Source organism: Talpa occidentalis, unplaced genomic scaffold (genome assembly GCF_014898055.3).
Source record: "Talpa occidentalis isolate TD23 unplaced genomic scaffold, MPIMG_talOcc4v2.1 talOcc4.6, whole genome shotgun sequence".
In the NCBI taxonomy this organism is placed as follows: Eukaryota; Metazoa; Chordata; class Mammalia; order Eulipotyphla; family Talpidae; genus Talpa; species Talpa occidentalis.
The window spans coordinates 46,690,196-46,705,632 of NW_023604972.1; the positions used below are offsets into that span (position 1 = coordinate 46,690,196).

At 39.0% G+C, this 15,437-nt stretch overlaps 1 protein-coding gene and 1 long non-coding RNA gene across 8 annotated transcripts in view; one reads left to right on the forward strand and one right to left on the reverse strand.

Moving 5' to 3' along the window:
* The window catches only part of PAQR3 (progestin and adipoQ receptor family member 3), a 26,939-nt gene extending 23,795 nt beyond the window's left edge, over positions 1-3,144 (reverse strand). For 5 of the 7 annotated variants that reach the window (XR_005128811.2, XR_005128812.2, XM_037529836.2 and 2 more), the window contains exon 1: positions 2,783-3,025. Coding sequence is in view for 5 of the 7 variants with exons in the window: in XM_037529836.2 (XP_037385733.1) it covers positions 2,783-2,967 (185 nt within the window). In the remaining 2 variants the exon portion in view is untranslated. Of the gene's footprint in view, positions 1-2,782 lie in introns of all 7 variants that reach the window. The other 2 variants (XM_037529834.2, XM_037529838.2) reach the window with 2 other exon arrangements.
* Positions 1-15,362, forward strand: part of LOC129144737 (uncharacterized) — a 16,384-nt gene extending 1,022 nt beyond the window's left edge. The window contains exons 2-5 of the long non-coding RNA XR_008549238.1: positions 2,360-2,513; positions 5,952-6,007; positions 8,284-8,348; positions 15,336-15,362. This is a non-coding gene — a long non-coding RNA (uncharacterized LOC129144737). The remainder of the gene's footprint in view (positions 1-2,359; positions 2,514-5,951; positions 6,008-8,283; positions 8,349-15,335) is intronic.
* Positions 15,363-15,437: the final 75 nt, after the last annotated feature.

Sequence of the window (15,437 nt, forward strand, 5' to 3'; positions counted from 1 at the left end):
GGCTTCTGACTGTACCCAGTGCTTGTATGAATAAATAAGTGAATCTTTAAAAAAAAAAAAATGTAATACGTTTAAAAAAAATAAAATTGAATATAGCTAGCACATTCTGATGTTCAGTAACAGGTATCTGAGAATCTGCTAAGAGTAGTATTAGGCACAAGACTAAAATAACCTTATAGTACTCAGTGCTAATGTGAAGTTACATGGACTTAAGAGAAACAAAATAAATATAAATTGATCCTTTGGAAATGTCCTTTAAAACAAGCATGCTGGATTTACTCTCCTTTGGTTGTTCTGAAACCAAAACTAATTTCCCAGTGGCATGAGTTTATCATTTTTAGGAACAGTGGGAGGTTATTTTTATTTTCTCTCTTTGAAAATGCTCTGAATAACTGGTGGAAACTTATGTGGTCTTGGCAGCACAGGTTGGTGGAAGGTACACCATACTGAGAAGGAGTTAAGAGACTCATTGTCCCTTCCCCACAGTTGGTCACAAACTAGCTCAGTGATCACCAGGAAGTCACTTAACTTCTCTGGCTTTCATTTCTTCATCGATAACACAAGAGAGCTGGATTAGATGATCCAAGTCTCTTGTAGCTCCTTCTTTAATTTTGTGAAGTGGTTCTCCATCTATGGATAGGACTCATCTGATTATCTATCAAAAGGTGACACCATGACTAAAAATTAAAAATTCTCTTGCAAAATATTTTTGTGTACATATTTTGACCTTTGGCCTTCATGGATTTAAAATCCTTACTGGTAAGGATTACTGTATAACTCTAAACTACTGAATCTGCTACAGTCATTGTGGTTCTCACTTTCTCATGTCATAAACATAGCATGTCATACTATCACATGATCATCATGAATAAGTAAATCTTGTATTATGAACTTTAGGCTTTATCCTGTACACGTATCAGGTATAAAAACGACTTACCTGGTCAAAGAAATTGGAAAGGAGGATGCAGAAATATGAGGGAAAACATCTAATTACAGGACACTTGACAATCAATTCTATGCTCTGCCTATTGGCGTGAAAACTTTTCCTTGTGGGAAACCCAGTATAATCTGGTTAATTTAACAGAGATGGATAATCTTGGGGCTACTTCCAAATAATGTTGTATTGGTAGAATAGCTGTGACATACAAAACACTTCCTTTTATCCAAAATTTGTCTTGTTTAGTTTGAGAGCACAAGTGTTGATAATGGAAAAGACCAAGCTGGTAGAAAGAGCATTTAGAATATCCCCAGTAAAGGATATACTCTTATCAGAAATAAGGCCATACTCTGGCTTCGAAGTCTCATTTAATCTTTATTACTTTTTGAAGAAGATATTGTGATTACCCTCATTTTTACAAATGGGAAAAATAAGACTCAGAGAGGTTAAAGTTCCAAAGCTGTTAAATGGCAGCTTTAAGTATTGGATCAAGGGCCCAAAATCTAGAGCACTGTACTTCATTTTTTATTCCATGATATAAGGACTCAAACATCAGAAGGCAGAGGACCACCATTAAGTGGGTATAAAATATTTAAGGCACTACTTGGTCCATCCTTGTGGAACTCCCCATCCACAGCACTGTCCAGCCCTGAATCTTGTGTAATTACTTAGGCAGAGGTGGCACTGGGGAGGAAAACAGCAATTGGGATTCAAATTGTTGTCCTATAGGCCACCAACTGAAGCCAAGTAGGGATGGAGAGTGATGCCACCTTGTGACTGTGAATCACAGAAGCACGTTCAAGGCAGGGTAAATGGAACTGGGGGAAGACTATGCAGAAGATCATTAAGAATTAGAAACGTGGTTACTTCAACTCAAAAGCCCACATTCCCACCTTAGGGTTTGCCACTATGGTGACCTGGATCTACCCAACATCTGGATCTGAATTCTCTCAAAATGGGATCCTGTTTTTAATGAGTTGTAACACAAAGTTATTCTAAGAACTAGACCACAAATCTTTCAGTTCTGTTTTTTTTGAACCCAGACTTTCAAGGACTCTTAGAGATGCTTCTATGGTGTTTTAGTGGAGAGTGTGTGCCCATTATAGGTTCTCTTTGCTACAGTGATTTTCCTACACAGCATTTCCCACAATGGTTATTGTGTAATAGTGTAATTATTTCCTTAATGTGTGTCAACCTGGTAAGAGCTTATTTGTTTCACGAGGACAAGGGCCATGTTTGCTGTTTTTTGCATGACCTGGTATAATGCCTTGCACTGAGCAGGGGATCCATAGTATCTGCTGAATAAATGACTCAGGAGTGGACGGAAAAATATAAATATGCATATATACATATATTATATATAATATATATATATATATATATATATATAATGGCAATGTGAACTTGTTTCCTATCATACAGACAATTATGTGGCTCAAAGCACCTGAATTTCCACAGGACTGCACTAAAAGGAAACAAAGCTTAGCCATACACGGAGGCAAGTAGTACTCAACTCAGCCATTGTCAATGGGATCGATTACAACATATATGCCGATAAGCAGCAAAAGGAATAAAGGTAAAGCGCTCTGTAAACAGTCCAGCGCCGTTGGAGAGTTGGTAATTATGATCATTGTTACTATCATTATTATTCCGTGGATCAAGTACCTCGGCGGGGTAGTAGGAAAGATAATGAGAGGAGAGATGGCAGAAAGAGATGCAGCGGATGGGGCAGCAAGGAAATCACGGGCACCGAAAAAGCAGCATAGAGACCAGACAAAAAGGGTGTAGGTGAGGAGGAGGGGCCGCCGGCGCGCCCCCCAGGAGCGCCCCGCGGTCAGTCTGTACCTTTTGATACACAGCCTGGAAGGCAGGTAGGCCCGGTAGCCATCGGTGATGTACGGGTTGTCCTTGAGGGACACGGGGATCTGCTCGTAGGTGTAGAGGCGGATGCCGCGGGGCACCAGGACCGGCCAGTACTGGTAGCTGCCCAGCTCGATGTAATGCGCGCTCTTCAGCAGCTTCTGATGCATCCTTCCCGGCCGCCGCCGCTCCCCGCCTAGGGAGCGCGCCCAGGCCCCGCCTCCCCGGGGAGGGGGCTTCGCCGCTGCAGCCCCCGCCCCGGAGCCCGCGACGCGGCGCGAGGTCCTACGGCCCGGCCGCTGGCCCGGCCCGGCCCGACTCCGCGCACACACTGGCCACCGCCGTCGCGCCGCGGCGGACCCGGCGGTGTCGCAGCCCTCTCTGACGTCAGCGCGCCGGGCCGGCCCCGCCCCTCGGCCCGCGCTGGGCGGACTGGGGCCACCTCGGCGCCGGCGCCGGGTGCTTGACTGTCGGGCGGCCCCGCTCGCCTCTTCGCTTGCCCTGAGCCTCGCAGCCTTGCTGAGCTCGGTTTTGCACCTCTTCCGGGACGAGAGCACACAACTGTATAAGCGAATTCAAATTTTTTTTCTTTTTTTTGTTTTTAACTGGACGCGATATTTGTTACATTTTGGTAAAGAGTGAACTGAAAGAAAAATAAGAAATCGAGCTAACTCTTCACTGCTTACTTTATGTTTGGAATCTCACACACTGGTGTCAGAAGGGACCTTTCAGGTGTTCTATGCTAATCCTTGGAAGTAGAAATAGAGGAAACCTGTTGTACGTGCAATATTTGCCAAAATGAAGCACTCACTGAGCCATAACCATCCAACAAGTTCAAAACACCCAAACCATGTAGAGTGTATTCTCTGGGCACAGTAGAATTAAACTAGAAATAAGCAAGAACACTAAAAATCTCCAAATATCTGGAATTGAAACAAAACAAATATTTCATAGTTTAATGAAGAAAACACAATGGAAATGAGAAAATCTACCAAACCGAAAGCACATACCAAAATTTCTGGGATGCTCCTAAAACAGTGCTTAAAGGAAAAGTTACAGCTTTGTGTTTGATGAATTATGCAGATGCTTATTCATAATGCAAATAGAAAACATAAATCCTTGCATCCATCTATGTAGAACACTTAGCCCACTGTTTAGCATACAGTAGTGACCCTGGTATCTATTATTTTATTGTTATATTAGTAATACTGAGAAGGTATGGGGTAGTGGTAAGTGCTGGACTTTGAAAGTCATACTACCTGTATCTTTGTATAAGACTTAAACTCTCTGAGTCTCAGTTTTCTTAATTGTTAAAATAGGGATAATTACAGTACTTTTTGTTGTGAGGATAAAATGAGTGAATCCATATAACACTTTTGGGAAAGTGCCAGACCTATTGTTAGCATGCAAAATTTTAGCTAGCATTAGAGAATATATATTATTAGACATGATTTCTAATAGATAAAACCTGAAAGCTAAATTAACATATAGCCTAAATGGACTTATGTTTTACGTTAAGAAATTGAGTCTTTAAGCCATGGAACTAAAACATTTTAAAGACTAAATTTGCCCAGTTCATTATCTTTACAGAAGATTACTGTGTACAAGATTTCTCATTTCCTAGGGGAGGAAAATCATGCCTAAGAATGCCTGCCACTCCCAAACACCTCTTCTGGGAGGCTCTTTCTGCATGTGTTCTTGCTGAAACCTCATTTCAGTGTATTGTGGCTACTGCTGACCCAAAGGTGGATCGTGAGATTCCTAACACAAATGTCCATACAAGAGCCATGGTAATTAGCTTGACCAGTTTCTTTCTGGGGAATTTAAACTGGAGAAATAGGGAGTCTATAGCCTGATCTTTGAAACAGAAAAAGAAAGATGCTCAGAGATTATGAGAGATAGAGAAAGTAGCTAGATTATGCTTCTGATAGGACAGACGCTTGAGTGATGAAGTAAGAATGGCAGCTGCTTTGATTGTCAATAATGTACTTAAGAAATCTTTCGCAAAATGACTTCTGGCCTGATATAAGTAACATGGCCCGTTTCAGTTCTCTCTAGTTTATTCATATGGCTTAATTTTTACATTAAGCATTCTTTAATACTCCACTTAAGAAACGTTTATTTTTATTTATTTCTTTATTTTTAAGATTTATCTATCTATGTATACAAGAGCTGGGGTATAGGCCAGAGATGCAGGGCGGGGGATGGGGGGGGAGGTGAGAGGCTTCACCAGAGACGGATTGGAGAACAGTACAGGCAGACTGACTGAAACACACTGGTGAGGGGAGCAGCGGACTGAGACAGGAAAGGTCTGCTTCGCCATGTGTGCTGCTCCCTGGTGGGGTGGGGATCAAACCGGTGCTGCAGAGGCTGCGGATTGCTTCATACTGCAGTGCTTAACCCCTTGCGCCACCAGGGAGGCCTCAAGAAACGTTTCCAAAATGAAAATGCATACATTGTGCAAAAATGAAAAATGATGTAAGAATTATAGAAAATAAAATATATTTAAAAAAATAAATTCTACTTATGTCATGGATGAAAAGACAGATACAGCAACAATCCATGTCTGAACCCTAGAAAGAGAAAGAGGTCTATGAGCAAAATATAATAATTGAAAGAGCTCTTCCTCTCAGATCTGTAAGAAATAGAAGCAATAACAGCACTGCTTTGGGGTACTTCCAATAGATGAAAACACAAAGGGGAGAGGGCACAGTTCTACATGGACGACCATGGAATTCTGGCATTTTGAGGGCTCTGGTTGTTTCGTCATGATGCTTGACATAAGATTTCATGGCATGTCTGATTCAGTAACACCTGGTGTTGGCTGAAGCATCCATAGCTGCATCAGCAGGAGGCCGCAGTGCCCTTGAAGTGACAAGATAGCAAACTGACCTGCTCAGCAAGAGATGGTGAGCCAATGACAGCACTCCTCACGAACACCTACCTATGAGACATATTTTAGTTCTCAGAGACATTTGCAGATTTGGGTGTGTTAGGGTGGGGTAGAGATGATGTTCTCAAGTTGCTGGAAGGCCAGTATTTTCATGAGGGCCCAGGGCCAAGAAATTTAGAGTTTTTACTGTTGCTGTGAGTCAGTCTGTATGTCATAGGCATGTATGGTTTGAGAAAACTCAGATTATATTTTGTTTTATAGGATGATTTTCAGTGAGCTGGCATAGAGAGATATAGGGGCTACATGGAGCATTTGGGGTGAGTGAAATTTTTTTCTTTATATATATATTTATTACATCATTCTTCATATTTGTACAATATATGATTTCCCTGTGAAATTCCCACCACCAGTTCACCCATGCACCATAGTCCCTTGTGCTCTTCCCACCCCGTCCCAATCCTTCTCCCTCCTCCTCCCTTACAGAATGTCTCTGATCAATACTTACCTGTTGATTTTTTTTAAAGATTTATTTATTTATAGAAGAACCTGGGTACAGGCCAGATGTGTGGGAGGGTGAGAGGATTCACCAGAAACAGAGCAGGGAACAGAACAGGCAGATTGACTGAAACACACTGCTGAGGGGAACAGCGGGCGAGACAGGAGAGGTCTGCTGTCATGTGGGTTGCTCTGTGGCCAGCGGGGATCGAACCGGCACTGCAGAGTCTGTGGACAGCTTCACAGCGCTGCGCTCAACTGCTAGCTCCACCAGGGAGGCCCTGCCTGTTGATTTTGATTTGTACTTAATTATAGTTACATTTTTTCCCTGATCCCTTATTTGGTTCCTCTACCTTCCTCCTATAAATGAAACCATCTGAAATTTTTTTTTTCTTTCTGGCTTATTTCACTGAGCATAATCCCTTTCAGCTCCCTCCATACTGCTATGAATGGCATGGGTTTATACTTTTTGATTGCTGAGTAATATTACATTGTGTACATATACTACATCTTCTTGATCCAGTCATCTATTTTTGGGCATTTGGGGTTTCCAAAGCTTAGCTACTGTAAATAGTGCTGCAATAAACATAGGGATGCAGGTGTCCTTTTGAATTAAATTTTTTTTGTCCTTTGGTTAGATACCCAGGAGTGGAATTGATGGATCATATGGAAGCTCCATTTTTAGTAGTTTGAGGAACCTCCACACAGCTTTCCATAGTGGTTGAACCAGTTTGCATTCCCACCAGCAGTATAGAAGAGTTCTTTTTTCTCCACATCCTCACCAACACTTGTTATTGCTAGTTTTTTTTTTTTTTTTAAATATGTGCCATTCTCACTGGTGTAAGGTGATACCTGAGTGAGATGTTTTTTCCTTTCTTCTTTTCTCATGGCCTTCCCCCCTTTGCCTCCTCCCTCTCTCCCTAATTGTATGTCCTTTTTGCATTTTTTACAACTCTAATGTTATTGGAGTGAAATTTCTATAACATAGAAGTTTTCATTTATTGAGTTATGACTGTGTGCCACATGTATTCCTAGATGCTAAGAAAACCAGCATGAATAAGATGTCTTTTGCTTAGTCATCTTTACAAATCTCTGCAGCATTGACATTTTGACTCCCCTTTTCTTCAACCCTTAAACTCTTTAAGTACTTCTTGGACAACCATTATTCCATTATTTGAATTTTTTCCTTACTGCATAAGCCTGTCTAGCCCAGGGACTTTTGATAGCAGCTATTTCTCTACTTGACATTTACCAGGGTGTTTTTCAGGGATTTTTTTTCTTTAGATTTTTCGTTATGTTTTATTTTACACCCCCTGTTTTCATGGCTTCAGTTACTATCCATAAGCTGGTGACTCTCAGTTTCAGATCAGATCTCTTTCTGAGCATCTGGATTCACGGATAGAACTGGACATAGAAACATGAGATATTAAGAATGAACTCAGCAAAGTTTCTTCCTAAAACTGTTTTTCATTACTAAAAGCCTACTCAGTCTCTTAAGCCTTGGATTTGTATTTCTTTTCTTGGCCCCATTTTCTCAGTACCACCTTACCTACTTTCCTTACCTCAGTCAGTTCCTCACAACAGTGACTTTTATTTTTTTTTTTTTAGAAACAATGCCTTTTTTTATGGGTTATTTTTTTTTTTAATAGAGGCATGTTTTATTTATTTATTTATTTGTTTGTTTGCTTGTCTGTTTATACATGCACTGGGTACAGTCAGAAGCGCGGGAGGTTGAGAGAATTCACCAGATCCAGAGCGGGGATCAGAGCAGGCAGAAGGACCGAAGTACACTGCTGAGGGGAGCAGCGGGTGGCAGGAGAGGTCTGCGCACCATGTGGGACCCTCCTCCGGTGGCCGGGGAGCAGCAGGGGATCGAACCGGCGTCACAGAAGCTGCAGGCAGCTTCGCAGCCCAGCGCTCAACCGCTGCGCCACCGGGGAGGCCCTAATTTCTTTTTTAATGTTCAGATTCTTCTCTATTCCTTTCATTTATTACAATTTATTTGTGAAAGAACTCAAAGAATTTCTCATAGTCTGGGTTGTATTATTTACAGAATCATGACATGGTTCAGTATGTCACTCTCTGTTTTTTCCTGCAGTTCGGCAGTAGAACCCAGAGACTTCATTAGACCTCTATTTGATCCCTTTGGCTAGACTACACGTGGTAAGATATTTTTTCTCTGGGTTACATAATATCTGGGTTTTGTGTCGATTTTACCAGTCATTGAGCAAATAAATCTATTGTTCACTAATTGGACAACCAGTCATATTAGCCCATAAAAATTATATTCTAAATAAGCTGAAACATGCAGTAGAGCAGAAATCACTAGAGCTTACACGTGAGCTGTTTTCTCATTAGTCTGGAGTCACCAATTTTTAACCTGAACTGTATAGTTTTAGCAAAGTTTGGTGTACAGACTATGATGTTTAATCTCCAAATGACTGCGCTTTGAGAATTACATTTACCCCTCCCCCAACAAATAGTAAACATAGCTTGTTAATCACTAATGTACATTAAATATGTAACTAGAAGTCTTTTCAAATTTTTACAGTGCTCCATCACGGTGTTACATTTTATTTTTTTTTTTAAAGATTTATTTATTTATTTTATACAAGCACTGGGTACAGTCAGAAGTGCGGGAGGGTGAGAGAATTCACCAGAGCCAGAGCAGGGAGCAGAGCAGGCAGAAGGACCGAAGTACACTGCTGAGGGGAGCAGCGGGCGGCAGGAGAGGTCTGCGCGCCATGTGGGACCCTCCTCCGGTGGCCGGGGAGTAGCTGGGGATCGAACTGGCGCTGCAGAGGCTGCAGGCAGCTTCGCAACCCAGCGCTCAACCACTGCGCCACACATTGTTACATTTTAAAGTGTTCCATGTGAGTGCTTGCCTTGGTAGCACTGTCTTCTTTCAATGCCATTTGAAATCCACACTCAGCACTTAAAATTAAGTTTCTACAGCATCCTAAAAGGAGCATGAACTCTTGACCAAGATGGACATGAGGCTGGAACAGCACTACTCAGTGACAAGTTGCAGACTCTTTCCTGACCCTGACTTTCTCAAGTTAGATGAGGGTCATACTGAAAACCTAAATGAATTGATAGGTCTATCCATACAGTCAGGTAAAATAACAAAGAAAGTGAGTGCCATAGAAAAGACATCAATAATGTCCCATTTCCGTCTTCTGTGGCATTTAAAATTTCCTGAAGAATAGATTTCTAGGCATATTTATATATTTTGTTCATTTTTGTAGGGGACTGATAAAGATCATTTCTTGTCCAGGAGACATGAAAATGTAAATAGAAAATCTGATCCAAGGAAATATTCAAGGATAGTTGGTGCATTGTACCAGTTGACCTTCTTCAGATTAGGCACAGATATTAATATAAAGAAAACCAGCTTATGTCCCACTGAAAATGTCATCTTGGGACACAAACCCTATTGTCTTATTTCTTGATTTCTTATTTCTTGGTAATAAATATACATCTACTTCAATTCAGTTCAACTAAGTGAAAGAATTGTCTTCACTTAGACTGTGTTTTTAATATTTAATAATAAAATACTACAGTGGAGGAATATGGGGGCCTTGTTGGTGGGTGTGGTATGGTAACATATATCTGAAGAGGTGTGAGCATGTGCCTCTGAATCATATGCGGTGTTGTAAACCAGTGTTAACCTTAATAAAATAAAATTGTACAAAGCTAAAAGAAACAAAATCACTGCCAACCCAGCACAGAAACCTAAACAGCCACTTGCAGAATGGCCCAGAGCACAGGTCAAGAACTACTTGGAGAGGTCACCTCTCTCTAATAAGCAGAACAATAGCTTAGTAGTCAACGTGTATCTGATTTGAACTTATAAAATCTAGAAAAAGAAGTGATAGCTTTATGTTGTGACTATTTACTATGCAAAATTTTTAAGGAAAAAATGAATAATGACCAAAAATTGCAAGTTGACATAATTTTGCATTACTACAGTAATAATCAGAGAAAATGCAGAGATACTTGCATTTATCAAGAATTTAAAGGAGTTGTTCTATAAAAAGATGAGTGGGTATGTGTTCTTCAATTCTATGGAACTGTATAGAATTATGAACCAGGAAATAGGTAAAATGACAGAAATTGAAAAATCAAGGTCAACTCTGCTGTTTGGAGGTTCAGGAACCATAATGAGGAAGTTGTGTTGCACCATAAGACCCTGCCCAACTCAATATCATTTCCATTAATCTCATAAATGCTTATTGTTTCTTCAGAAAAACCCTATTATAATGTATTCCAGTTACCTTGGTTTAGCAACTGCTGTGGAATATTTTACCACATTAGCTAGGTGCTACCTAGATTAGAACCCTCAAGAAGTGATATATAGATAGTTTATTTTTGTTGGGAGTGTTGAAGATTATGGTTTCGAGCATAAAGTGTTTACAGAGAAGAATGGGGGAGGAGCTGTAACCGGAAGTGGGAGATAGCAAAGTCAAAGGAAGTAACACCTTGGAGTCTTGCAGGAACCTCAGAGGATGTATTCTTCAAGACTGGAAATACGTTGTATGCAAGCTAAATAACGCAGCAGGTACACAACAAAGATCTCTGAACAGATAAAGGAATGTTTACTCTAAAATGGGAGGTGGTCTCTATTCTGAGAGGAGTGATAGAAAAAAATCCCTAAACTAAATTTACATGCTTAACTAAGCTTGCCTAGGCCTGGGCTTGCTGAAAATTGTAGCACCACTGTAGATGTGGGAGGCTGTGGAATTTCTTTCTATAATGTCTTTAATAACAAGGCAGATTATTATCTATCTGGAAATGGTTCATACGAAGAGCAAATGATCTGAATAACTTAAATAGTTTTTGGCCTCATTCTAGGATTTTTTTGCTTTTTGTTTTTGAATTTCAAAAAATGCAATGCAAAAGCATGTATTGCCACCACTATCATCACAAAAGCAACAATAATAGTTATTTGTTGAGTGTTTATTGTATGTCATGCAGTGCTGCTGAGGACATTACCTGTGCACTGAGCATTTGATTTTTACATTTCCTTTTAATTTTGCCATGCAGTGACAAGTATGCCTGCAGATGTCACTCTTTCCCTGCAGAATATTACTACCATTTGCGCCACTAGTTAGAGCCTTACTCTGCCATAGAGTTTAGAAAGGGGTGATTTTAAAATTGATATATTAAGGATAAAGCAAAAATCAATTCCTTGTCTATATCTCAATTGAGATGCCTAGATATGAATCATCCTGCTAGAAGGTTAGATTTAACAAGTTTGTTAAAAATAAAAAACATGGTGATTTGGTTCACACTGATTAGCTTTGCAGCTTTACCTTTATTTAGCCTAGGAAAATTTGTTTTCTATTTTCCTTAGGATAAATATAACAAAGAATATTTTTTGAAAGTAAGCTTCAGCTGATGGATGAAAAGCTTCTCCCTTCCCCCCCCCTTTTTTTTTTAGCTCATTTTTGACTTATTTTCCCTCTGTTAGTCATTTTTGACTTATTTTCCCTCTGTTAGACTTATTTCCCTCTGTTAGACTTATTTTCCCTCTGTCTAGCCAAATCCGACTGGTTCCTGAGTTGAGGCACAGTTCTTGACCTTCTTTTACGTGGGCCTTCACTTTTCCAGTATGGTGTTATTTTCAGTATTCTCCCATATTTTTATTCTCAAAGTCTTCTTTTCTTTCTTTCTTTTTTTTTTTGGTCAGCACCTTTATTTGCTAAAGATATTCTGAGAACCTTCAAAGTTCCGTGCATTTTAATAAAGTTTCTTCTGTTACCTTCAGGGGAGCCTACATTTTAGCATCTTTCTCCCCAAGTAAGCCTGGAAAAGGCAGGACCTCCTGCTTACTTCTGTTTTTTCCCTTTATCTGTCTGGTGGTATTTCTGGCCATTTTCTTTTTCTTCTTTTCTTTACATAGCCAGAAATTATTTTCGTATAGCTTGTATTTATTTTCATTTTTATTTTATGGGTGTATGTAGTTATTACAGAAAAATCAGACAATATATATCATAAACAGACATAAAAAAGAAGATAAAAATCACCTATCATCCTATTAATAAGGAAATGATCTTTTGAGATCTGATTCAGTATCCTGCCTCAGGGATGAATTCCTAAATCTTCCAGGAAGAGGTGGTTGCCCTTCCCAGTACATTTACTGCTTCTGCCTGCTTTCTACAATTCCTTTGTTTTCTGTCAGCATCCAGAACTAGCTTTCATCTTGTATCCCTAGCACTTGGCCTGTTGCCTAGGATGTAGTAAATGCTCAATACAAGTGTGTTGGTTTACTAAAGTCTTTTAAAAAGAACTCCCTCTCCCATTTCTGTTCCTGTAAAACAAATATTAATAAATAGCTCATTGCAGAAAAGGGCTATGGATGCTTCATCGGTTAACATGAAAGGATGAACTTATGAATGAAATGCTTATCTTTTAGTTATGTTTACATATCATTTTGAGATACTATTATGTGGAATGTAAAGGGTAGGGGCCATATCTCATTCATGGTCCAACTTTTAACACACTGTCTGGTACATAATAGTACTTGATGATATTTTCTGAAATAAAATTCAAGAAGTTACCCACAAGTCACTCCAAGTGGTCTCAGTAAGTCCAGTAAGAAAAGAGCTTCATTTTTACACTAGTGCCTGTAATGTTCTCCCAAATAAATGTCTCAAACTAAATATCCCAGAGTGGCATTATTAGAGGCGGGCGGATGCAAGACTAGAACTAGGGCTGGTCCAATCTAAAGGGGTATCCCGTAACAGAACCGAGAGATGGGGTGCTTTTCTGTGTCACTTGTGAGGTTATAGGTAGTTCTCATTTTCCAGAGACAATCATTCAATATACACGTATCATCTTTCATCAGATAGTTTTGCTTGCTCATTCTCTAGCCAAAGTCTAGGGGAAGAATATAGGAGAATTTTGTAAAGATTAAAGGCCATTATAGTATATGTTTAATATGTGCATTACTCTGTCTTGGCTGGAAAAAAACACTTTTTGAGCAGGCTGTAATGCAACATGTAGTTGATAGGGGGCAGTGCTGGCAAACAAACAAACAAAAAAATGAAAGCGGCAAATTTCCCAAAGAGGGCGTCTTGATCAAATTTAAGGGGTCCTTTGGAGTCAATTGATGGAAATTTGTTGCTCTAACAGCAACTATTACCAGCAGCAGCTTCAGCACCAATATTAACGAACATCTATTTCATGGCCAGTGAGTGACAGCACCGATTTTTTTGAGCCCAACTCTACTGAATTTTAGTTGAGTATATTTTGTATTATACCATAAAATGATTTATTTCAATAGGCTTTTGTTCATTTGTTAAAAATAGTTATGTATTTTTCCTGATGTGAAGAATAGAAAATTTTCCTTATGAAGAATCAAATTTCAAGACATGGATGTTTAAGTAGACAAAAGTTGCTCTTATTTCAAGATCTCTCATCTATAAACGGTTCAGAATATATTTTATAGTCTATTATGCATAAACTTATACCTAGATTTTAAAATAGAAATAAAAATATATTATTGATACTTTTTCCCCAATTATAGCCCAATGTAGCGTGGACCTATACTTGCTCAATGCACTATCTGGACTAAAATGTTACCTAATTAGTGCAATTTTTTTGCACTAATACTTGTGGTTACTTTTAAAGGTTGGTTCTGTAGCTCCTAAGAATTATACTTCTTTTTTTTCCAGATTAGCATTATTGTGATTTTGGCCCTTTTAATTTGTAACACATGGTGTGATTCAAGCCACTGAGTCTTAGCATCTGTCAATGATAAGATCATTCTTTTTAGTGATATAAGGATAGTTGCCAATAATGTGGCAGAATTTGCTTTTCATTGTTATGTTATTATGACTGCAATAAGGAACTTGTGGGTAGTATTTTTTAAAATAAATTCCCACATAAAATTAAAAGTATGGCGGTCATTATTTTCTAAAGCAAAAACTATTCCATCCTCAAAGTTCGTATTCTAAATTGTTTATGTTGGTGCAGCTGAGCTGACATTACTGTCTTATATGTCAAAATGTTGTATGCTGCAGTCATAATGATGGAACAGAGCAGTCTTCGATAAGCAGTAGATGGAACCACAGTGATACACCCAGTAGAACTCACATTAGGAGTACCCTTGCTAAAGGGCAGTGACCTTTCTTGTTGGATACTATCGCTAATATGCTCTCTTTTTTTAGTTTTTAAAAAGATTTATTTATTTATACATACAAGAGCTGGGGTATAGGCCAGAGGTGTGGGAGGTGAGAGGATTCACCAGATACAGAGCAGGGAACAGAACAGGCAGGCGAACTGAAGTACACTGCTGAGGGGAGCAGCAGGCGAGACAGGAGAGGTCTGCTGTGCCATGTGATCCCGGACCGGGAATCAAACTGCAGAGGTTGCAGACAGCTTCATTGCGCTGCGCTTTACCCCTTGCGCCACCAGGGAGGCCCCTAATGTGCTGTCTTAAGGATATTTTTTTTTTTTCGAATGCTCTCTTACTCTATTTACAATTATTTTCCCTTTTAAATTTCATTCTTTTTAGCTTTTGTATGTATTTTTCTGATATGATTTATCTATATCTGATATGTACTATATGAATATAGTATTATTGTTACATATTGTATATGTAACACATATACACATTATATGAATACAGCATTATTTGTTTATAATGAATATATGAATACAGCATTATTTGTTTATAATGAATATAATACACATTATATGAATGTACACATTATATGAATACAGCATTATTTGTTTATAACATATGATTATGAAATATATATATATTTGTCATATTGGGCATATATGCTAAAATTTCTTCCCTGCTGACTTTATACTATAAAGTATATTCGAGACTACAGTACAATATTATGACTTTCTTTACTACAGGATCATTTGTTTTCTTCTTGATATGCCTGATTGCTTAGCACAAGGTCTGGCCTATAAGAGGCAGGTAATAAGTATTGTTGACTGTGTGGCTTAGACAGATCAAATCATGTGATTGTATTTCTCTTTATACATAGGAGATCATCTTAAGTTACAATTTAGTACATATTGCAGTGTATTGGGACACATCCGGGTGATCAAATAACTAGACTGTGGTAATTGGTCTAGATGCTATGTTTGGATGTATTAAAAACTGATTTGGCTTGCCACATTTTCCAGTAATCCGCCAGACTGATGAATTACCACAAAATAAATGGTGAGTATGATTGAGAAATTTTATGTAACTCTGAATTCCAGGATTCATTAGTCTTAAACATCATT